Source organism: Stegastes partitus, unplaced genomic scaffold, assembly GCF_000690725.1.
Source record: "Stegastes partitus isolate 25-593 unplaced genomic scaffold, Stegastes_partitus-1.0.2 Scaffold107, whole genome shotgun sequence".
Taxonomy (NCBI): Eukaryota; Metazoa; Chordata; class Actinopteri; family Pomacentridae; genus Stegastes; species Stegastes partitus.
In genome coordinates, this window is record NW_007577838.1 from 694,429 (window position 1) to 719,782 (window position 25,354).

The 25,354-nt window shown below is 40.2% G+C and overlaps 1 protein-coding gene across 1 annotated transcript in view; it reads left to right on the top strand.

The window, feature by feature from the left end:
- Window positions 1-6: 6 nt before the first annotated feature.
- Window positions 7-25,354, top strand: part of myo1d (myosin 1D) — a 124,731-nt gene continuing 99,383 nt past the window's right edge. Inside the window, exon 1 of the mRNA XM_008277793.1 lies at window positions 7-262. Within this exon, the coding sequence (XP_008276015.1) occupies window positions 168-262 (95 nt within the window). The 5' untranslated portion in view covers window positions 7-167. The remainder of the gene's footprint in view (window positions 263-25,354) is intronic.

Below are 25,354 nucleotides of genomic sequence, written 5' to 3' on the forward strand. Positions count from 1 at the left end.
TTTTTTTTGTAAGGAACAACTCTGAGAAATTGGATGAAAATGCGCACAGCTGCTGTTTGAGGAGGAAATGTTCACCTTTTGTCCGCGCTTCAAAGCAACTTATTGAAGTTTACCTCTTTTTTTTTTCTACGAGTTTTAGTTAGAAATAAAGGAATAAAGGTGACAGCATGGCAGAACACGAGAGCCTGGAGTATGGAAAGGCGGATTTTGTGCTTCTGGACAACGTGTCTATGGAGGAATTCATGGCCAACCTAAAACTCAGGTAAGCTGCGGGTCATTCACCTTTTGGGAAATCCGCTGAGGTGTCTCATAAGCGCCTCGTGCTCAGGAGATGAAGCCTGAGAGGGGATTTGTGTGCTGTTTCATTTTTTTTTTTAAAGATGGGAAAGTGTTGCAGGAATTCAACAGGTGCTGAGGCGCATGAATGGAAGGAAACGTGCAGAATCTGCTGCTGCTGCACCTGTGTGTGTGTTTGGCTCCCAGGTGTGCATGATGGCGTGTGGTGCAGCAACAAGGAGCCTTCTGTGTGTTACACTTGCAGCACCTTCCGATCAAACCGGTAATTTCCCCACTTTTCTGAGGGGAGACTCCACCCAGCTGCACCGTTCCAGCCTCCAGTCAGCTGGTGTTGTCGGTGCCATGGTGTCAGGCATGAGTGAGGAGACACAGTGGGTTAAACACGATGTGTCAGATGGCCTGGAATCAGTTTCACCATCTCCTCTGCCATCTGTGATCAAAGTGCAAGCTGATCCCGGGTGTCGGTGTGAGGGAGTGGGTTAGTCAGCAGTCCAGGATGGATGTCAGGGCGGCAACCTTTAATCAGCTACATCTGATTAGAGCCCAGCTGATGTGTAGTTTGGTTGATGCTGACTCGTGGATGAACCGGGTTACTTCATATTGGAGGTCCTAAACAACACAGTCTTGGTGTAAACAACAACTGGCTGTCAAACCTCGGTTCACCTTTAGCTGCATTTGAAGCTGGATGTTTGATCTCTCAGATTTGTTTCTAAGTTTGTGGTTTCAACCACTTCACAAACTAGTGAGCAACTTGCCATGAAGACAAAGCTTGACTCAGTTTGTTTCGGCTTCGTGCTCTGCTACATGCGCTGCAGACACCTTTCATACCACCATATATTGGACAACTATACGCTGCTGCTGATGTATCTATGATTGGTGTTTCTGTCTTGGTTGTTGTTGGGAATGTCTCATAGTTGCATCATCACACGACATAATGAATCCAGGAGGTTATCAATGCAAAGTGCTTGTACAGCTTCTTATCAAATAATTTATTTCAAACTAGTCAGCCACCTGCCATGAAGACAAAGCTTGACTCAGCACCACCGACTGCTCAGATCTGTACTCTGCTACATGCGCTGCAGATACTGAACCACATTGTCACACCACATATTTGCTAATACCGACATATCCCTGATTCATGTTCGACTCTGTCTACTTGTATCTGCATTTGAAACTTATTGTTTGATGTTTCTGATTTGTTTCTGCGTTTGTGGTTGTTGGAAATGTCTCATAACGACATTAACACACTGGATAATGATTCCAGGAAGGATCATCAATGCAAAGTGGATGCTGTGGGTTTGGACATTTTTAATCAAAAGATTAGTTTTAACTTTGTGGTTTCCATCAGTGTCACTCAGAAACTAGTTAGCAACTTACCTTGAAGTAAAAGCTTGACCCAGGTTGCTCAGCTCTCTACTCTGCTACATGCGCTACATCAGACAGCATATTTGCTAATAAGAATATATCCCTGATTAATGTTCAGGAAACTGTTTTATATCTGATTTAGAGAACTCTGTGAAAACAAAACCATGATTATGGCCTGTGAAACTGTCAATTGGTCAAACTCGATCATTTGACGCTGGATATTTAATTTTTCTGATTTGTTTTTTTTCTTTGTGCTTGTCTGGATTGTCTCATTACTACATCAACACACTGGATAATGATTCCAGGAAGGTTATCAATGCAAAGTGGATGCTGCAGGTTTGCAATTTTGCCTGTACAGGTTTTTAATCAAAGGATTTCTTTCAAACGTTGTGATTGGAGTTTACACTAATGTTAATAGCGTACTCTGCTACATGTGCTGCAGACACTGAGCCGCTCTGCTGGACAAACTACAAATGAACTCCAATCTGTTTCTGTCTTCATTGTCGTGTCTGATTTTGCCTTTTTCTTAGAAATAATTCAAAATAAATAACCAACTGTCAAAATTCGCTCCCGACTAAACCACCAGATTCTTGCTGCAATTTTAGGGAGCAAGAAATTCTGTTATTTTGGCCGACAACGTTAAGAGTGTTTTTGGCAAATTGGAATGATGCTATCATTGCTTATTACTTTCAAAAACCAGCTATCGACTTGCTTTAAAGACGAAGCTTCACTCTGCACCACCCTGTGTGCTCTGCTACATGTGCTGCAGACACTGAGCCGCTCTGCTGGTAAACTGTACATGTGATTGCACCGTTTCTAAATTGTCAAAGAGCCATAAGCATCTCTTTCTTTTTTTGTGTTGTGTAAAAGAAAGTTAAATGCACTAATACTGATATATCTGTGACTGGTGTCCAGGAATTTCCGATTTAGAAATTTGACCTGAAATCATCTCAGTGAAAACAAAACCACGAGGCTGTCAAACGCTTGACTGCAGACAGGTCAAACTCAGGCTGCTTGTAATTGGATATTTGATGTTTCAGTCTTTGTGGTTTTTGGGGAATGTCTGATATTTACACCGACAAGCCGGATAGAGATTCCAGGAAACGTTATCAATGCAAACTGGATGCTGCAGGCTTGGTAATTTGCCTGCTGGGGTTTTCTGCTCATCCCTGGAAAGACATCTGCATGTGGAAAAACTCTGAAAAACAATAAATGAAGCAAGTTCTATTTTAACGCTATTCATGTTAACTGCAGTACATACCTAGCCGTACACGACAGACTGTAGGAGGGGAAACAAAGTGTAGTGTTGTGAAAGTTGTTGTAGACGTGAAGCTCTTCATTTGAAAAGTCTCCCAGCTCAGTGTTTGAGACGCGCTGTAGAGTAATGAGTGGTAGGATAAATATTTGTAGGATTTAAAGGACACAGACTGGAAGGTTTTTATGTCCCTGTGGTTACTGTACTGCATGCTTTCCTCTCTATGGCCAGGCACAGTGAGAAGGAATGTCCTCCTCACTGAGACGTCTGCCAGCAGCCTGGTGGATGAACTCTTATATACAACCTCTTTCTCAAACCAAATACACTCGGGCGACTTAAAGAGCCGCTCAGATCTGTACGTTAACACCTCAAAACTCAACGCCGCCGCCGTCGTCTCAGCTCGTGTGTCAGTGTTTCCAGACTCCTCGTACTTCGTTCTGCCGCGGAGCGTGTTTGTCACAGTCTGCCGGCCAACGTTTGAGGTCGAATCCGTGCTTGGAAATGTGGGACATCCAGGAAAAAAAAAAATCTGCAAGTCTGAACATTTGAAAGAGTTTAATAATGCATGAGAGGTTTTTGTCATCGCTTCAGGAAATATTGCTTGAATCTTTGACCCCAGAAAATTGAATTGAATTTAAGCGAGGAAAGTCCTGATTAGAGATAGGGTGAGGAGCTCGGAGTAGATCGAAAGGAGCCAGTTGAGGTGGCTCGGGCATCTATTCAGGATGCCTCCTGGACGCCTCCCTGGGGAGGTGTTCCAGGCGCATCCCACCAGGAGGAGGCCTCGGGGAAGACCCAGGACACGCTGGAGGGACTATGTCTCTCATCTGGCCTGGGAACGCCTTGGGGTCCCCCCGGAAGAGCTGGGAGAGGTGTGCGTGGATCGGGAAGTCTGGGCGGCTTTGCTAAGGCTGCTGCCTCCGTGACCCGACTCCGGATAAGCGGGAGAAGATGGATGGATGGATGGATGGATGGATGGATGGATAGATGGATGGATGGAAGTCCTGATTAGCTCAACGTTAGACTAGGTGTTGTACCTGATTGAGCCAACAAGTTCAGCCTCGTACCAATTAAAACTACAGCAACTAGAGGAAGTGGGCACCTCTGTGTTGACTATTATGGGACTTTAGCTTGCAAAGGAGCACCTTGACAGAGACTCTTATGAGGCTTCTTGACCAGCAAACAAGTGTCTGTATAACTACGTTTAGGCAGAACAGTAATCTTCCATCCTACAAAAACTTCCTGTTTTTATGGCTTGTTTTGTGTCTGTGTGGAAAAAAAATGTAAAATGTAATCTGCTCTAATCTTTGGCTCAGGAAATCACAAATGTAAGTCCCTGTGAATGCATTTAACCAGATTTTAATTAGATATTGGCTCTTGTAAAAGCACCTGAATGAGCCTCGTTGAACTTGTGACGTCTCAATGACCTTTCAGTCTGTATGTCTTAAGGTTCAAGGTGACTTTATTGGTACTCGCTGGTAGATTTGAGGGCAAATATCAACTCACACAGACATTTAAAGCACAGGACAGTAAGAACAGCACATTGACAAGCACTCGCGGGCTCACTGAACAAGACTAGAAGTGAAGTAGAATAAAAATGCCAATATAAAAACCCTGTTAAAGCATGACACAAAGGGGCAATGAATCAGTAAAACCAGGTCGGGCTTCTGTTAAATCGACTAAATAATAAAATAGACCTAAAAGTAAAGTGCACTAAGACTTATGTAAGCAGCAGGAATGAAGCTGTTCCTCTTTTAAATAAGTGCACCTTACTTAACTGTTTGATTACTTGAAAGATAAATTCATACGTGATGCCGCAGCAAGGTTTTGCTCCAAAGTAAAGTCAGAGCAGATAACGTTGATGTGGCTGCGTCGAGTCCGGTTGTGTCAACACGGGCGACAAAAATCAGAATCGGTCTGATCAAATCATATACAGACAAAATGTGATTGAACCGTTAATGTTGGTTTAAAAATGAGTGGACATGTGAAGCTGAAGATGTCTCACAGCAGCACCAGGTGTGTGTGTGTGTGTGTGTGTGTGTGTGTGTGTGTTTTCTAGAGGACATGGCAGCTCCGGTTAGCAGCCTTCATGCAGCCATGCTTTTTAAATGAGATCAGCCTCTCTGCGGTGTGAACAGTAGCTCTGGCTGCAGGACCTGAGAGCCAGCAGACAGCACCGGGCCTCCTTCTCCCAGCTCTCCCCCGTTTTTCTGTCTGTTTGTCTTCCCTCCAGCCAGACAGCTCTCGGTCCGGAGGTGGCGTGTGCAGATTGTTATTTGTGGAGGGTGTGACCGGCCTCCAGTGCTTCCTTTCTGCTCCTTTTCCCGGAGTCTCGGGCCGAGCCGAGTGTTTGCCTGAGTGGGAGTGGACACTTGAAGGAGGCCGCAGAGTTCAAGAGGCATCTAATAGTCTCCATTTGTCCTGGTGCAGTTATTAAAAACGAGGCTGGAGCTGGTCTGTGCCGCTCTCTGGGGAGCGTTTTATCCTGCTTGTGAGAACGGAGCCTTGTGCACTGTAAAAAATAAAAAAAGCTTCAAAAACATGAAAAAAAATGCAGAAAAAAAAATGAATTGAATGTTGTACAAATGGTGCAAATTTCAGTAAATGTCTGTAGAATAATTAGCTAAACTAGCTTAGCTTTAGCATAGTTATAAATAGAGTGAAATTGTGTAATCTTATGGCCACACATTGTAAAACTGTAAAACACAGATATGGGTGTTACACACAGGACTGGCAGCGATAAACATGTAAATGAATACGTGTCTCTGTGAGTTTATGAGGTCATGTCTGTAACAACCAAAACAGAGAAAATCTGTAACGTTAACATGTAAATTTTTACTTTTTTTTCTGTAATTTATAAGTTGTTTGTAATAAAAAATAAAAAAGGAGGATTATCTGTAAAATAACAAAGTGATTAGCTATTTTAAATTCATTAATCTACAGATTTGTTTCTTTTAAATAATGAAAAATATCTTAAGAAAATTATTTTTAGTAATTTTAATACAGTAAAATAATGGGAAAATTTTTTATAGTCAAACATTTCTTTTTTTTAAATTTTATTTTATTTTTTTTTACAGTTAACATATACATGAATTATTTTTCATTTTATGAGCAATTATCTGTAACAAAATTGGGAAAATCTCTAAAATAAAAAAAGACTACTTTCCAATCCTTAATGTGCTGAATATTAGCACACAAAATAATGTTTTTGCTAATTTAAATATAGTAAAATGAATGGAAAAAATAGTGCAATTTAAGATCAGACATCGTAAAAGAATATATTAGCATTTGTAAAAATACAGATTTTTAATGTGAGCATTTTTTCAGGGTTAACATGTAAATAACTTTTTTTCTGTGATTTTTTTAATGTATTTTATTTGAGGAAAAAATCTGCAAAATAATGAAAAATGACAGTTAAAAAGGAGTTGTTTTTTTTTTCCAGGGTTGGTAAATGCGAGCTTATGGAGAACACAGAAAAAAACACAATAATTAATTTATTTTAAATTTTTTACAAGTACAAGCAGAGCAAACGAGGCCTTTTGCGTGCGGCTCATGCTGAAGCATCCTTTGTTCGCTTCTCCAGAAGTTGTGAAAATCCCCAAATATTTTTATTTGAAGTGGGTCAGGAGGCGAGCTTTGATGTGGATCCAGGCCTCGCTCAGCGACTCTCCTCCCTCCTCCGCCAGAGTTTGACAGCAGCAGTCTGAGCCGCTCCGCCCTGCGGGGGGATTTCTGTTTGTGCCGTTAAACGCCGGCCATGTTGGGCCGCGTACGAGGCGGGGTTTGGAAAAAGATGCCTCGTGTTCCTCTGCTGCGGCCAGACATGGTTGTTCGAGTTGACATTTACTTTGTTTGACTTGAGGCTGAACTGCGTGGCCTTTTTCCAGAGAGCCCAAAAATAGAAACCGGCAGATGCCCAGTCGCTTTGTGGAGATGTCTGCCGCGATAAAGGTTCACGGCAAATTCCTGCAGGGTCTTGGGAATCCTGCCTGAGTCAACACTGGGCAGATAAGACTTGGACCAAAACAAGAGCAGCATCGAACCGCAGATATGTGATTGAAAATGAGTCATGATAGGAAAATCCAGCGGTTTGTGGAGCGGAGGGAATCATAGTATCACATATACATGTTTTTTAACAGTGATTGCCGTCTCATTCTCTAAATTGATGTGTAATTGAATCCCCATGAGCGCTGCAGCAAATCAAGCCGAGGAGTTTTCCCAGAAATGGCAGGAATTTATAGTCTGGCTCAGGAGCTCTTAACCAGCTACACCCCAAAGTATATAAAAGTCATGTTTCCTTTAAAAGAAACGCTAAAGCTACAGGTAGCAGGGCTCTGTTCAGCCCCAGAAACCCAAAACCCAATTTGAAAAGCATCTTATTTCTTTAAAAAAATCACAAAAAATAGACTTTTTATCAGAGCATGAAACTATAAAAACAGGATTAATCCTCATATTTTTCACTTTCCTACGGCCCAGGAACCATTATTATGTGATGTACTAGTTAATTGGAAAAAATATCCACATCTAAGCTTAAAATCATATTTCATCATTTCTTTTCAACATCATGTTTTTAAAAAAAAAAAATCACAAAAAATAGACTTTTTATCAGAGCATGAAACTATAAAAACAGGAATAATCCTCATATTTTTGACTTTCCTACGGGTCATGAATCATTATTATGTGATGTACTAGTTGATTGGAAAAAATATCCACATCTAAGCTTAAAATCATATTTTATCACTACTTTTTTTAAAAAAAATCACAAAAAATAAAGTATTGACACTAATCAATTTCTGTTAAAAACAAAACATAACTTGCACATCTTGTGCAGCTTTAAAGTCCAAACTTACTTCACAGTCATGTGACAACAGTTCAGGGATTCCTCAGTAGAGCTGGGCTGAGCTGCAGGCTGTGTTTGCACCAAACGGTAGCAAATTAACATCTAAAATATCTAAAGTATGCAGAGCCAGCACTGAAAACACCTTTAGGCACTTGGAAAACTGTTGTACATGTTGATTGTGGGTTTTTTTTTTTTGTACAATAATTGGGGCGGCTGTGGCTCAGGTGGTAGAGCGGGTTGTCCACTGATGGCAGGGTTGGCGGTTTGTTGCCCAGTCCGCCCCACATGCCGAAGTGTCCTTGGGCAAGACACTGAACCCCAAATGGCTCCCAATGGCAGATTAGCACCTTGGCATGGCAGCTCTATCACCATTGGTGTGTGAATGGGTGAATGAGAAACACATTGTAAAGCGCCTTGGGTAGAAAAAGGTGCGATATAAGTGCAGACCAATAATTAATCAAAGAAAATCAACTTTTGCTTTTTACTTGTAATGATTTATGGCTCCATAACTGTGTCGTCCTCCAGAGACACTTGAAACAACCAAAGTGAGAAGAGAAAGCGATTCGAAATGACGAAAAACAAGAGACAATAAACAACACAAGCGAGGCAGACGACAAAAACGAGACACGAAACAACAGAAAGGAAATCAAACTAAGCGTTCACAACAATTAGAAGTACGTCAAACTGCACACGAGACGAGTTTTGTCTCCTTGTAGTCGTGGTTGTTTTGTTTCCAGGACTTTATATCGCAGCGAAAAATGAGCCGATAGAAGAGGAAGATCCAGAGAGTTGAACTGAGCGACTATAACCAGTTTGAATTAAGATAAATGCTGGTAAAATTCTGATCTATTTCATCCTAACAGCTCAGAGTAAAGGCTGTTTGGAGCTTCCAGTAGGTGTGGCGACCCAGAGTTGCTGCTACTTCATGTCTTTATAAGGCAGCATTGTTTAGTCTGTCCGCTGGAATCCAGGAAAAAAAAGGAAAAAAAAAAACATCCTTGAAACCTGCTGCGTTTCCCAAACAATTATGGGAGGATTTTAAAATCTTCCTCCTAATGCTGATATTCTAGATTGCACAACTCACGTTTTTATTTCTTCACGTGCGGATGAATGAAAAAGGAACATGTTGGCATCTGGATGTTTGTTCTAATCTCAGTGTCGGGGGAGTTTACACGCCGTAGAACAACACAATCTGTGCCCAAATATGTGCTGATGTGGTCCACTTGTGCTCGGCCGGATTCCTCGTTCAGAAGTGTTTGTCTCCAGGCCATGAGAACGATAATGAGTGAAGTATCGCTCCTGGATCCTGGAGGTTTGCTCGACTGAGTGGTTTCACCTCTGAACCCGTCTGCGAGGAGTCAAAGAGGACGCGGAGCAGGAAGTCTCCAATAATACGGAGCAGGCCAGCGGAGGCAGGAAAGCTGGCATTTCCCTGCCTCCGCTGCTCACATTTCATTGTTTCCTGCAGCTCGTCTTCCCAGCGTTCTGGGGAAGCTAAAGTTTGAACAACTTCTGGAGGTTTTTTTGCTCTCAGGTGGTGCAGACGCGAGCTCTTAAAAAAACCACCCACAGCTGCAGCTTTGCCAGGTTAAAGTTGTCACTCTGGGGTTTCCTGGATTAGATCATGAAATTAGCGGGCAGATTATTTTCATATGCTGCTCAAAGGAACAATGGTTCTCCTGTTGTAGCTGCAGGTAGGAGGTGGTGCAGAAAGAGACGAGCCTGGTCTGGAGAACAAATCTGTGATAATCTGGTGGTACATTAGAAGAAACTGTGGAATACGACCGTACAAAACAGTCACAATAATAGCAAATGTGAGTAAAGTTATGCTATGATTTATAGAAAATCAGGTGCAAGAGAAGAGGTGGTGCAAAAAGAGATAATCTGGCAGTAAAAGTGCTCAGAAAAAAAATGGTAGAAAACAGTAAAAGACATAAAAATAGCAGCAGATGTCTGGAAAATAATTTTTAGCTAATTAAAAAAAAAAAAAAACTTAAAACAGTGTAACTTTATTGGGACAGTAAATTAGTTTTCCTCTTTTTTAAAAAAAAAAAAAACTTAATTTAGTGATTTATTATGTGGACATTATTTACAATCTTGGCCTGCTTTAAAAAAAAACTCAATACGTAAATTAATCATTTTTTTCTCTGATTTTATTTGACATAATTTGTAATTTAAGAAAACATGAATATGTAAAATAGGAGTTGAAACAATTATTTATCATTTTTCAATCCTTAACAAATGTATATTTCCTTTTAAATATCACTGTGTAAAATAATTATTAAAATGTTTCAAATGTTTTTTTTTAATCTTGTAATTTGCCAGAAAAACAATTTTTAAAAATAATAAAATATAATGTAACATTCAAAAACTGTAAAAACTGTGAAAATAGCAGCAATTATCTGTAACATATTGATATTTAAATACAAGAAAACATTTTAACTTTACAGTCAATATGATAAAGTTTCAGATTTCTAATGTGGACATTATTTACTGTTTTGGCCTGTTTTTATTATTTTTTTTATTTTTTAGTGTCAACATTTAAATTTGTTTATTTTTCGATTTTATTAGTTATTATCTGAAGGTTAACAAAACAAAGAAAAATATCTGTTAAATGATATTTTAAGCTGAATTAAATACAACTAAATTGTGTAATTTTATGGTTAAGTATTGTTTAAAAAAAGTAATTATGTGAAAAACATACAGATTTTTTGATATTATCTGCAGTTAAACAAAACAAGGAAAATTATAAAATATAAGTGTTTTAACAACTATTTTTAATTTTAAAAGACATAATTTCTATTTTGAATAAAGATAAATGTCTGTAAAATAATGATAATTTTGCTGATCTAGATACAGTAAAAAAAAAAAAAGAAAAGTCTAATTTCTAATCATATAAAGTATTTATTAAAAATACAGATTTTTGATAATTTGATGTGATGATTAACATATAAATATATATATTTTTTCTGTAATTTTGCTACTTATGTGATTTACAAAATAGGGAAAATAACAGTAATTTGCTGAACAATTCCGCTTTTACACTGTCCTCTTTCTCTTTTATTCCTGACTAAATATCCAAACCACCGTGAGTGTGTCAGGTGAAGGGAGGTTTGCCAGAAAGAAACCCAACATGAAGGGTTTCCTTTTCCCGTCAGATACGCTCCACTGTGTGTTTATTTGTCACCGGTTTCTATTAAAGTTAAAAATACTGACATCTGGCAGAAGAACGCCGTGTGCTGCGGGTCTTTTCCTTCTCTAGATCCCTCTTTATTTGCTCTGTTCGTGCCTTTGTTCGCTCCTCTGCAATAAAACCAAAGTCCATGTGCAGAACACACAGTGGAGCCCTGCAGCAGAGATGAAGCCGGCGATAGCGCAGATGCCTCTAAGAATATTTAATCCCAACCCTCTTATTAAAGTTTTTTTTCCCTTCTCGCGGCGGTCAGCGACTGGAGGAGAAACATTTAGAGATGACTGCTCAGATAGACCGTCGGCTTCCTGCCTGCTCGCCCAGTAGCTCCAAACCGGCAGCATGATGTCAACGAAGGGGCTGGAAAGGTGCGGATGTGAGGCGGATGAGGGCCGCCGTGTGTTCTTTTAACGCTCCCACGTAGCCAAAACATTCACCAAAAGTGTGGCTGCGGCCCTGGTTGGTAGATTCCAGGCGGATTGGTGGGAAACGCCCCTGAAGCGGCAGCAGTGAAAAGTCCAGTCTCGCCACAAGAATTTCCATACGACCGTCGGTAATCTGAAACACATTACCGTCCTTACATAAACAGCTCCGCTCCCCCCTCCAAAATAGGCCCGCCGGCTCTCGGAGACGTCTCATTTGCGGACTGCAGCGTTGGCAGGCGGGTCGGAGGCTCGCTCTGCCTCCAAAAACCGCTTTTTTGGGTCGTATTTTTAGCGCCCTTGTGTCATAGTTTCTCTGGAAGTCATCGGGCCGGCTGCTCTCACACCTCGCATGTCGTGTGCTCGTGTGCAGGACGTTACATCACCGTTAGCTTCAGGTGAAACGTCTGCAGCATCAAGCATTGAAAAGTGCATCATTTAATCTATTTTTTAAAGTATTTACGAGCTAAATCTTTGCTAGTTGAGGCCTGAAGTAGAGTTCAAGTAATGACGCCACAGCTTCCCTTTAGCAGTTCTTCTTCTGGAGCTTTTCTACAGTTTCATTTAGCAGCTTTGATCCAAAGCGACGTCCATCTGAGAGCAGATACAACACAAGCAAGCATCTAGTCAGGAGAGAACAACCTGGATAAGAACATAGAACAAGTGTGATAGGACGTTGATGCCAACAGCAGGCTGTGTGGGAGGCAATAGGATTTCTTTATTTTTAAATTTTCTTTGTTTGTGTTCAGCCTGTCAGGTACAAAGGTGTTCAGTGTAGATCTGGTCTTCAGTCTTTTCTTAAAGCCTGAGAGCGAGTCAGCAGATTGAACAGAGTTTGGGAACCACGGAGGAGGCGAGTCCAGCCGTCGACCTCGGCCCTGTTGTGGTGGTTGGATCATTTCATCGCGTTACATCAGCTTGTTCTGGATTATCATTGTTTGAGAACAGCTTCTGAATCTTTGAGCTTTTCTGTTCAGCGCTGAACACGTTTAAAGTTCACACGTTTGTCCTCATATATAATTCACCAGAGATGAAGTGGTTAGTTGTCACATTAACGACTGACTCAATAATCGGACCCTTAACAATCCATAAACTTTGCTGTCCGACAGGTTTTTAGGAAAAACGAACGGAACCCATTAAAAACAACCTTAACATACCGACAGCCTTGGAGTCCGACTCCGACATGACACAAATAAGGACAATGGCGTGTTATCTGACTGAACAATCCCACAGATTTACTGACCTTTACCTAACACCGGTCAGTCAGGCTGAAATCCAGCGATGCGTCGTGTTCTAACAATACACCAACAATGAACGATGAATATTAACAACTAATGAGCCTTCCAGCATCAAGCCCTCCTTGTATCTCGACCTCTGTCTTGACAATCCGACAGCCTTGATATCCAAGAAGGTTTTACATTTAGTGTCGGATTATCGAGTCATGACTGTACTTTGATAATCAGTTTGAGTCGAATTACTCTGATTCCAGCATCTTATTATTTTCTGTTTCTTTGATCATTTATGACGGTAACCTGAACATGTTGGACAAAACGAGGCTGTTGTCTTCGACTTTAGAGACATTTTCTGACATCTTGTGGAGCAAATCATCAAGAAAATAATCCAAAGACAAATCAACAGTAAAGAATAGTCGTTATTTGAAGCCGTAGCGCTGACGTGAAGATAATTCCTGACTGAAAGGACTTTAAGGTAAAAGAGAGAGCTTAATAATTTGGGGGTGGAATATCTAGATGAGTGTTTTCTGACAGATATTGCAGATTTAAAGAAGGATGGAGCTTTAACATGGGATCCCATCAAAAGAGCGACGTTCAAACTGGGACGACGGCGTGAATTTGCAAAACAATTTAAAGTAGATTCTAACTCAGGGGTGTCCAATCCTGGTCCTGGAGGGCCATAATCCTGCATGTTTTAGATGTTTCCCTTCTTCCAACACACCTGATTCAAATGATCAGGATCGTTATCAGGCTTCTGCAGAGCTTGATGATGAGCTGATCATTTGAATCAGGTGTGTTGGAAGAAGGAAACATCTAAAACATGAAGGCTTGTGGCCCTCCAGGACCAGGATTGGACACCCCTGCCCTAAAATATCTTATTTTTTTTCAGTATAGGCATATTTTTCCATTATTGGAGCCCTCTTTGTTGGGATAAACCTCACTTTAGAGGAGACTTGTCGTGTAGTTTGGTGTGATTTCTGCAGCCGCATAAGTTCATCAGGGTAATCTAACTAAATGCATCAACAGGTTGGGATAGTGGGGGTTTATCTGGTGGAAGTTTTCATGCATTGACATGTATTTAATCTGACGTGAGCAACACTTCAGTAGCACATTTACATGGCGACACTGAAACAGTTCACGGGATCAAAACTTGCTCTGTGTTTCATATTTCAACTCCCCACTAATCAGAGGCTGTCTCACCTACTTATCTGACATTGTAGATTCTGAATCACTGACATGATGAGAAGTAACAGTGAAAATTTCAGGGTTTTATCTTCAACAGTTCCTGAGATGTTGTCGGTCAAACGGCCTCAAATTTCAGCGTGTGAAAAAAGGGAATTATCTCAAAACCACTTCATACAGTCGTCCTCATTAAAGAAAAGGCAAAATTCACAAGAGTCACTCAAATAACTAGAAACTGAACAAAGTAATAATAAATAAAAATTTGCTAAATCGTAATTTAGTGAAATAAGATGTTGCTTTTGAATTGTGGTTGAAAAGAAATATTAAAAAAAAAAAAAAAAAGTCTGATTACAGAAAACACCTGATGGCAGTGATTGGCTCAAAGGGTTGTTCAACTAAATATTTGTTTATGGCTCCCATCATGCTGGTTTGCCTTTTTTTGTTGTTGTTGTTGTTTTTTTTTTAATATATTTCTGTTGAACCACAATTCAAAAGCAGTGTCATAATTTTCATACATTTTTATTTATTATTACTTTTGTCAATTTCAACTTGCAGTGACTGAAGCTGTTGTTTTCCTTCTTTAATGGGAGGCTATGAACACATGTGAGGACGGCTGTGTATTAAGCTAAAGTTCCCTTTTCAGACATCCACAGTTTCCCTGGCTTGTACAGACTTCCATCCACTAAGGTTTCCATGAAGCACCGTTTAAATTAAATGGCCGCCTGCTGCGTCTCTCTGGAGGACTCGGTGCTGCTCAGGTGTCGCATGTAAACGCTCATGATTTAACAAGCAACCGCATCCTCCGTGTGCAACGTTAAACCGGACAAAACTTCCCTACACACACACACACACACACACACACACACACACACACACACACACACACTGGACGAACACACACACACCTGCTGCGTCGTCTCGAGTCACTCGAGCGTTGCGCTGTTCGGCCCATTGTGTTGGGAATCCCTAATGATGTCAGTGACTCATTTGTGCTTTTAGTCATACGTGGCCCGTGTGTCAGCCATGATGTCACCCCGGGCTTCCTGCGGCGCTGCATTGTTCTGCCGTCCACCTGCTGGACCCGAGCCTCTGCTGGGGGGGTGGAGGAGCTGAGTGACTTTCGCAGCCAGAACCTGGTGTCTCTTCATCACCTCCCAGGATCCAGCCCCGGGCTGGGTTAGTTACTGTCACCGTCCGCTGGGCCCGAGTCCGGCACCGGCACCGGCACGGTTTGAACAGATGGTCCCCATTTTGTTAAACTACACATAATAATCAGAGAAATCACAGAAAACAAACCTCATTTACATATTGAGCCTTAGAATAGAGTCCACACCATTAAATAATGTCAATAATAATAATGTCACATTCCACTGTCACACATTGTTGGGATGTTTAAATCAGCTGAAAGTATGATTATTTTACAGATATTTGACATTATGTATATAGATAAAATAGTTAATTGTCTTGAAACGTTGTTTTATTACAAATAAAATGTAAATGTTATCAAATTATAAAGAATATCTCTCTCAATAATAATAATGATAATAATAATAATAATATACAATCACAGGAAATAGTTTTCATTTGCATGTTAACCCCCCAAAAAACAGACCATAAATGTTTAATATTCACAAATCTGTATCTATATAAATGGTAATTCATACTTCTATGACTTTTGATTTTTAACATTATTAACTATTATTTTTACCGTATTTAAATTAGAAAAAAATTTGATGATTGAAGTTGTTTATAAGAAAAATAATGTATATTAATAGTTTATCATGAATCACACATATCTTGTGAAATTACAGAAACAAAACAACAAAAAGTTTTTTACAAATAGTGAATTGTTGATGTTTGACCATAAATTTGCATGATTTTTACAGAATTTAAATCGGCTAAAAATGTATATTTTACAGATGTTACAGCCATTGTTTGAGAGAAAATCTAAAAACTATTGTTGTTGCCTGTAAAAGAACAAAAATAGGCCAAAGTTGTTTGCATTGTGACATCATTCAACCATATTTCTAGATAATTTAATTGTTTTTACACACGTAAATTCATTAAGGCTAGGAACTTTTTCAGTTTATAAAAAATTGCTTTATGCTATTTCCCCATAATTTTACAGTAATTTTATTTAATTTTTTACACTGCAGCTGGCCAGTCACACAGTAAATGAATGTGAATTCTACTTATTGTCATTTATAGCAAATAAAAACAACAAATCCTGACATCTGAGCAGTTAGACTGATGGAACTTTTGTCATTTCTGCTTGACAAATGGTTAAAATGTGAAATGAATGATCAGAAGAGTTGCGGTTGATGATCCGTCGATGGACTAACTGATGAACTGTTCTAATGTTTGGCCTCGTAGCTGCTGTAGTCCAGTCACTTAGTGTCCGTCTGTCTGGTTTTGTGCTCTTCTTCTGTCCTGACAGAAATCATAGTACTTTCCTGAAATAGTGCATTGAGTAATGTCTGGTTCTCTTGGACTGGATCTCTCTTTTTTTTTCTCTCTCTGCTTCTTCAAACCCATCCAGTCATCCTTTTTTTTTTTTTTTCTTTCTCATAGCCAAGCCCACTGTGACTTTTACATCAGTCGCTGCTGGCCGTTGTGTTGAAGCATAAACGGGTTCAGCGTCAGGCTCGCAGCCAGACCCGAGCGCTCCGACACTCCCTTCGTTGCTCTTTTATTGAGTTTCGGATCTTAAATCAGTGAAATCCTTTTTCTCGAGCGCTTCCTGCAGCACCAGCTTCGTTCCAGCGCAGTGCGTTGAGCCGACAAAGAGAGCCGGTCACCTGACCTGATCTCACACATGGCTTCCATTTCCCCCCAGTATCCAGAGCTGCCGGCCTCATGGGAACGTCCTGCAGCGTGAGCTGCTGGAAAACATGCTGCCGAGGACTCTTGTCTTGTTGCTACTGCTGGCAGAGGATTGTTTTTCAAGGGGTGCATGTGTGATCTTTGCATTTATACCCCAAATTACACTAAAACTAAACATTGCAGAGGAGTGTTGCCATGTGTGCAGATGTAAAGTCGATATTAGTGCTCCAATTGATGATTGTTTTACAGTTCTGAAGAATTTATTAGTCGTTTGGTCGATAAATTGGCAGCAAATGGGGGAAAAAAACACCATCACAAGCCAAAGATGAGGAACAAAACTGTGAAATATTCACATTTTAAATGCTAGAAATGGGGAATATTGACGTTTTTTACTTTTTCTTTCTTAAAAAATTACTCAAACTGATAAATTATCAAAGGAGTTATTGGTAGTAGTTAGTTAAGTAAATAGTTCACAAGTTTACTAATCAGTCCTGTGCCGTTTTATATGGTAAAGATGGTGAAACAGATGCAGAAATGATGCTGTAAACCCAAGAATGAAATACAATTAATAGAAAAATGATGCTTTTATAGGAGAGTTTTGAATATAAAATGAGCTAAAACCAGCCTCATAGTTTTAGTCCTTTACTGCATTTGATTTTTCCACATTTCTGTGATATTTATGTTGTTGTTTTTTTTTATTCTTCTGCAGCCAATAAGTGCGTTTACTCTCACTACTCAGCCTTCTATATATATCTGTCGCTGTCAGCAGAAGGTGAAATGCGTTTCGTTAGTGATGACTCAGTTCTGTCAAGTGTCCCAGTTCACCACAACAGAGAGGCAGCGCGAACAATAGCAGGAAAGTGGGTCACCGGACTGGACGGCAGATGTCAGCGCATTAGTTTTACCTGCGATCTTCCTGCTGTGACGGGACGAAATGTCTGCTGTAAGGAAAAGGTGTGATGAGGAAAAGACGTGCATGTGTTTAGGGTAATGAGCTGAATGTCCAGAAGGCAAACACATTCTGTTTAGTGGCTTTTATGACAAAGAAAAGCAGCAAATCTTGACATTTATGAAGCCAGAACCAAGGAGCATTTGTTATTTTTGCTTGAAAAATGCTGAACAAAGACAATATAAAGAAGAACGTTATCAATTTCAGTGATTTATATGGAAGACATGAATGTTTTTTGTTGTCTTCTCCATGAGCAACCATTGGTGTCGAATCAAATAGAGCTAAAATCTAAAGGATTGCACATTTTTAACTAAACTTTTTCTTAGGTTTAGACCATATTTTTTTCTCATTTACATACATGATAATTAAGAATTAAGTCTACAGTCTACATCTCCAATAAGAGCTTCACAACTGATTTGGATTCCTGCAGTTTAACAAACACGATCGACTACGACATCGACGTTTAAAACGCTCTGCTCACAGAAAACACGTCAAATCGAACGCTTCCTATCGAGATGTTTTGGCTTCACCGTCGAGCTCAAACGTCACCGGAAGCCTGTGAAAACGTTTCCAGGACGTTGCGGCTGCAGTCCAGAGCAGATACAACGCAGAGCAGATGGGCACAAATCAAATGTGAGGCGTTGTTGTCACTCAAAGTAATGCGTCATCTGTTGTCTGGATGGATTTTGGATTCACAGCAAGAACAAATCACATGCAGAGTAAGTTGCATGAATGAAACTTGTGTTTGTGCCCAAACGAGACGCCCAACTCGTTCAACCACCTGCAAAAACGCCAAGAACAATAACGCAGGGACTGGATCCACTGCTGAAAGTGAAAGCAGCGTTTGTGACAGGTTTTGGCACAGTTTGATTTATGGTTTGATTCTTGGAGACGCTGTTTGAATAAGAACCAGTTATGTTTGGATGCAGATTTGTACGTTAGAAGGAATCAAGCAGAACGTGGAAGTAAAAGCAGTTCTCTGTTTTATCTCTACAACCCCAAAACCCACCGAAGAGCATAAAACGCATGTTTGTTTTGTTTTTTTAAACTGAAATTCGACCTTTTATCAGAGCCTGAAACTCTAAAACCAGGAGCAGTCGTCAGATTTCCAACTTTCTGACTGTCCTTGAACTAATCATGTGTGACTTTTAATCTAAGCTTATAATTGGGACGTTTAATCTAAATCACATTATTCTACATTTAAAGAATCACCAAAAAGGAAGCGCTCTGGCCAGATTCTGTTAAAATACAAAATTCTGTGCTTTAGGCCGTGTTTATACCAAATATCCAGTTTGTAGCGCCATTTTTATTTATTTTTTTTATGTAAAGGAAACACCTGCAGGAACTAGGAAAAATGTTTTACATGGTGATACAATGAATAATCAAAGAAATCCAACTTTTATTATGTTACTGTCTCAAATGATTTATGTAAAATAATTTCTCCGCTGCACAAACCAGGTTTCTGAGTTTGCTCCACTTCTAGTTTTCAAAAAGCTGCAAGACTTTATATTGTAGTGAAAAATGAGCTCATAGTGATAAAAAAAGGGGCAAAAAGAAACGCCCAGAAGCTGCTTGGGCTTCACCGGGTTTACATGTGAAAGTGCAATTAACATATTTTGTCCCTAAAATCAATAAATATTCATGATTGACTGTAACTGTGCAGCACTAATGGAAATAAAGAGTTTCTTTAAGAATAAGATGCACAGGAGCCACTTATTGCATTATAAAGATGATTTTACTGAGTTGAAATTTATAAATGAATGTGGATCGAACGTTTTCTTGCATCTGTAGCCTTAAGATTGCGGTGATGGTGTTTTGTGTGCAGCATCACGAGCGTCGTCTTTGTCTGAGTTCAGGTTCCTCACATCCTGCACATCGCTCTGTTGTCGTGTTCTGTTGTGCTGGCAGATGGGACGTCTGCATTTCTGTCTAATTTGATCACGTTATATCATTCTGTCTGTCAGACAGGCGGGGCAGATAAGTGGGCCAGTGTTCGTCCCAGACCCATTACCCATTAGATAATAGAGGATTTAGTCGAGCTCGGACATGAAACATGACGTAACTGTGATAAGATCTGAACTCATTGTTCATAATTTTTTGTACAGTTCTCACAGTTTTCTTCGATCTTGAAAAGCTGATGTAAAGTCTTGCATGAAAGCGTTACATAATCAGGGGGAGCAGCGGCCGCAGAGGGAACATACGTCTTCAGATTTCGGTAAAAGATTGATGTGGGCCCGCGGGAGGCCGGACGGTTACGTGTTGACGGCCTGCGTCTGCTGCAGACAGTCTGGGAGCTGCTGTTTAGCGCTAAGCAGGCTTTACCAAGCAGCGGAAAATCCCCTAATGCAGAGCCCAGATGTCTGAAGGCTGCAGACCGTGAAGAACGCCGCTGTCACACTGTACATGAAGAGAACGAGGGGAAGGTGGAGCTGAGCAACACTTTGACTCACTGAAATGTGTGAGAGGAACCGGCCCTGGCTGATGAATCCAAGAAGCTCAGCTTTGTTTTCCACCATTCTTCCTCTTTATTAGCCACCAAGGTGCAGCAGCTTTCACTTAATGCTCATAAATGGACGACTGTACATCATGTCACGTGTCTTTTCCACCGTATGGTCCATGTCGGGATGTGACGACACCAGAAACGTGGTTATTGGTGCAAATACCAACTGACTAAAGTCATAACCCCGTCGCTCAACATATGTGTTTCTCTACAACTGAACTGCATTCTCAGCCACGGTTTGAAGTAAACTCATATCCTGCTGTGTAACTTTTGATAGCAGCGAATCATAAATACAATTTAAATAAACATATCCGTTGTTTTATTGCTGCAGCTTTTCAATCATGGATCAGATGGAGCGCGACTTGTCACCACTTTAACCCAGAGAATGGAAGAGAAGCTTCAGATATGTTGGCAATGGGCCGTGTTTTAAACCAAACTATGCAGTTTTCTTAAACCTAACCAAGTGATTTTGGTGCCTTAGCCCGACCAAACAGTGAGAGAAAACAAAACTGGAACCTCTTAGATCATCATGTCCTGCTGAACCTTGGCAATGCTTTCTGGTGGACACCGATGGACCCGTCGTTGTTGTTGGTATTATACGAGGTGTGTCAGAAAAGTTTGAGGACTGGTGTCACAGAAGATATATCTCAAATCACAGCCATCTTGTTGTCGTCCACGTCTTCAAAACGGGTCCCCTTGATGACCTCCTTGAGCTTGGGGAAGAGGAAACAACCCCACGGAGCCAGGTGGGGTGAGTAGGGAGGTTGCTCCAGCACGGCCATGTTCTTCTCAGCCAGGAAGTGTCGGATGCTCAGGGCGTTGTGAGCGTTGTCATGGTGACGCAGCCATGACTTGTCCTCGCCTCTCAACTCTCGAAGCAAACGCCGCAGGATCTCTTTGTAGACGTGCTGCTTGATGGTCTGAAGGGGCGTAGATTGTAGTTTGGGTTTGAAACATATCTTTTGTGATGCCAGTCCTGGAACTTTTCTGACACACCTCGTACGTTTCAAATCAACAAATCTGTCATTTTATTGCATCACTCTTGCAGCTTTTCAATCATGGATCAGATGGAGCGAGACTTGTCACCACTTTAACCCAGAGAATGGGAGAAAAACTTCAAATATGTTGGCAATGAGGCGTATTTTAACCCAATCTATGCAGTTTTCTTAAACCTAACCAAGTGATTTGGTGCCTTGGCCCGACCAAACAGTGAGAGAAACCAAAACTTGAACCTCTTGGATCATCATGTCCTGTTGTGGACTTGAGCTTTCGTCTTGCTTTCTTGTGAACGTGGACACCGATGGACACCCGTTGTTGTTGGAGTTTTCCAGGAGGCCTTTGCAACACAAATTTGCAGCATGTAGATATCTGGTGGATGGACACAACTGCCAGTCATACACAGTGTTGCGTTTGGAGCGTAGTAATTGCACCTTCTGCTAAGATCTCTTTTGCTTTCTATCAGAATATCCTTTGGCTTCTTTCAAAGCGTACAGTACACAAGAACGTAGTTTGGTTGTCCAGGAATGTGTATTTTAGGAGACTTTGGAAGCATTTAAAAACACTTCTGCTGCACATTGTAGTAACACACGCATGCACACAATGTCATATTTTGTCATGAGCAGCAGCCAGATGATAAGCTATCTACATGTGTTAGCCGAAACAAGATAACGTTGGCCTTTATCCTCACAGTGTGTGCAGCAGATGGAAGTCAAATCGACCGTACGCGCTTAGTTGTCATTTATTTATATGTTAATCATTTATTATTGAGTCGCTTTTTTGGGGGTTTTTTTTGCAGCAATGAGCAGAGTTGCAGCTTATTACCCGTAGAATCATGAGATTTATCTGTTTTACTCTCTTTTAGGTCTTTTTGGAGTTTCAGGCTTTGGTAAACGAAGCTGCAAGTCACTGAAAACGACCATATCTGAAAACTCCGGCCACAGTGGAGATCTGGAAAAACTCTGTCTTTACGTTTGCATGCAGTCAGGAGGAGAGTCTGACGTCACAGTATGCGACAAAAGCGTCATCAGCATCATATGTGTGCGACCATGTTTACACTTTGGCTACTCGCCATGATCGTTGCAGTAACAGGAAGTAATTGGTGCCATTCGTTGTTGTGTTTTTTTCCAGGATTCTGATTGGCTAGCATGGCTTTATGCTTCTTGTTAGACTGCCCCCTATAGGTCTGGCATGCTCATAGCAGCTCGAAGATTTTTTTGAAAACGATCTGGTGTGAACAATGTTATTTTTGAAAACGTAGAATCCGTTTTTGTGAATACCGGCTATGTGTCAACGAGGCCTCAGTCTAAAAGAGGCTTCTTGGTGAATTTAGGGAATTTAACTCGAGCAACAGGTTCTTCTAAAGGTTCTTATCTCTAGGAAGTTGTTCTGTCTATGAATATAGGACTTTGAGTTCTACATGGTGTCGAGAAATCATATATAAGGGTTGAGCTATGAACCGATTTATGAGTCGGTAGGAATAAGCTGTTTGGTCTCTTCTACGTTCCAATAATGAGCACCTATTATGTAATGTTAACTTTACCAGCTTAGCAATTTGAGTATTTCTTTTATAGGTCAGTGAGTCACATCAGTGTTTTCTTCATGTTTCCAAAAACAGCAACATTACAGGAAGTGAACATTTCAACAACGTTATTATAAATTTAAACAACTCAATCTCTCGCCTTGAACTCTGTGGACAGAATTGGGTCTAGTTGAGCTTTTTTTGGTGTTGTTTACGCTGCTCTGCAAAACTGTTTGCTTTCTGGTTTCTGGTCGTCAACATCTGCCCTTAAATGCGAACCATCTCTCCTGCTGTGTTGACTTTTTTCCATCCATCCCAGCCGACCTGTTGCTCCACCACATGTTGTTATCGTCTGGTGTCTCCCATCCACAGCAGCTCTATTACTTTCTGTACCGTAGATCAACAAATACCATCGCGTAGCTGCCGTCTGCCCGCTGTCTGAGTAAACGGCTCACGTCTGCAGACTAAACAGCAGAAACCAACATCCTCACTGGGAACATCCCATTTACAAGATAGGAAGCAGATAAAACGCTGCCGTCGCATTTCTGTCTGTCTGTAAATAAAGAAGAAATACTTCAGATGCCTGTAAAGGAGTGAAACAACAACAGGAAAATCCTTTTAATGGAATTGTTAACAAGTAATTACCATAAATATGGATTACACTCAAGTTATAAGATTCAAAGCCTTTATTGGTCACAAACAAAAATGACACAATATTAAGTTGATGCAACAACAAAATATTACGCAACTTCTGATGAAATTAACGCCAGCCAGCAAACTATAATGAGTTAAAGGAATTAGCTTTTTCTCTACAAGCAAAGCAATATTTGATCCCCACTTAATGACTGAAAACATCAACACAAGAGTTTAGGTTGGGTTCTCTTAAAAATCAGGTTGTTTCAATGTAATTTAAGTTATTTCAGGTGATTTTTTTTTAGGATTTTGTACTTATTTAACACAACTATTAGGTCAAATTTTTTAAAAAGTAAGTTGCTGCAGTGTTTTGTAGTGATCGAAGGGGACTTGAAATCCCCTTGAAGTTATTTAGCCAATTTCATTAAGTTACCTCGAGTTACATTTAGTTTCAAATCAACTAATGCAGGAATTTTGAGTTGAAATCACACAAAATATTAAGTTGATGCAACTACCAATATATATTTTTTCCATCTGTAAAGTTTTTTTCTTGTAAAAATCACTTGATATTACATAAAAAAATACTGAAACGATCAAAAACTTAAAGAATAAACAACCAAAACTAGATAAAATCACATTTTTTTACATAATTTTTTCTGATTTCTGACGACCTCTGATGACATTGAAACAACAAACTAGCTTTTCTTTTTAGTCGTATGTGTTTTTAATTGCCACACAAGTTGATTACTCATAAAAATCAAGTTATTCCAAGTAACACTTTCATGTTTTTTTAAAGGCATTTTAAACGCTGTGCACTAAATAACTATAATTATCAAACACAGATGAATGGAAAAGTTACTCCAGTAACTGAGGACGCAAACTGAAATTAAGGTTGAAAAAGTTATCAAGCTAATTGCATTAAGTTACCTCAACTTAAATTTAGCTGTAAATCAACTAATGTAGAAATTTAAGTACAAATACGCACAATATTAAAACGATGCAACATTATTATGTCGACACAACCCTTAAAATCACATTTGCAACTTTCATTTAAACAAGTTTTTAATAAAATATTGCAACCATGCATTTAAATAAGTAGTAAAATAGTTCACTGTCATCATTTTTTACAGTGTAAAGTGTACAGAAATGAGCCTATGCTATAAAGATCAGTCGTTATTAGTTGTCAGTCTATGATATTAATTGCAGCAACGACAGTGTTGAATCATGTCAGCTGTTCACTGCGAATGAAATCATTTGTGCAGACGGTGATTCAGTTCTTGACTCTGAGGCCTCAGTCGACGACATGATTGCAGATTGTAGATCACTGCTGTTGTTTTCCTCTCGTACATCCACAGCCATCATCGCTCATAATTGCATCCATCTGCCGAGCTGCCTAATCCAGTAGCTGCTGCACTCCACTTAGCCTCCTCATCCATCCTCACTGAAGAATAATTCAATTACACAAGAAAAAGGCAGAGCGATTCGTGAAGTAATTGCAGTATGAGAAACATTTGACTTGAGTTTCTTGACTGTTGTTGAACTGAGCAACGGTGCAAACTTACAGACGTTCAACACCATCATATCATACATGATAGAAAAAAGCATGAGGAATCTGCACCAAAACATCCAGTGAGCCCATAAACTCGCTGCTGCAGGTCCTCGTGCTAAACCTGTCGTCACGTTTCTGCACGACGACCTCTGAGAAATCTGTGCAAATAAGATAAGATGAATATCAGCAGCAGGTATGTGTGGTTTGAAAAGAAAACCAGTTTCTGAAAGACGAGATTTTCCTCCTCTAGTCGGTCGAGATGAGCCCTAAAGAACGCCGCTGTTGCTCTAAACAAGAGCAGCGATGATAATGAAGCGAGAGATGAAAAGTGGAACAGGCGCAGATTAACTCGCTGCCCTTCATAATTCCTAGAATGACCCTGAAGTTCGCACACGCACAATGACGGCGACATGTGGGCGACGGATGGCAACGGGGGACGCATTAAACATTCTGCTTTGTAGGAGACATTCTGCTTGAACTGAACTTTTTTACAAAGCCTTTTAACATGCAGTAGTTGTAATTTTTAAAATGAAAAGTGTTTTGACTCCTCTCGTCTCGCCGAAAGGTTGCAATTTTTCTCCTCGATTGCTGAGTAGAGA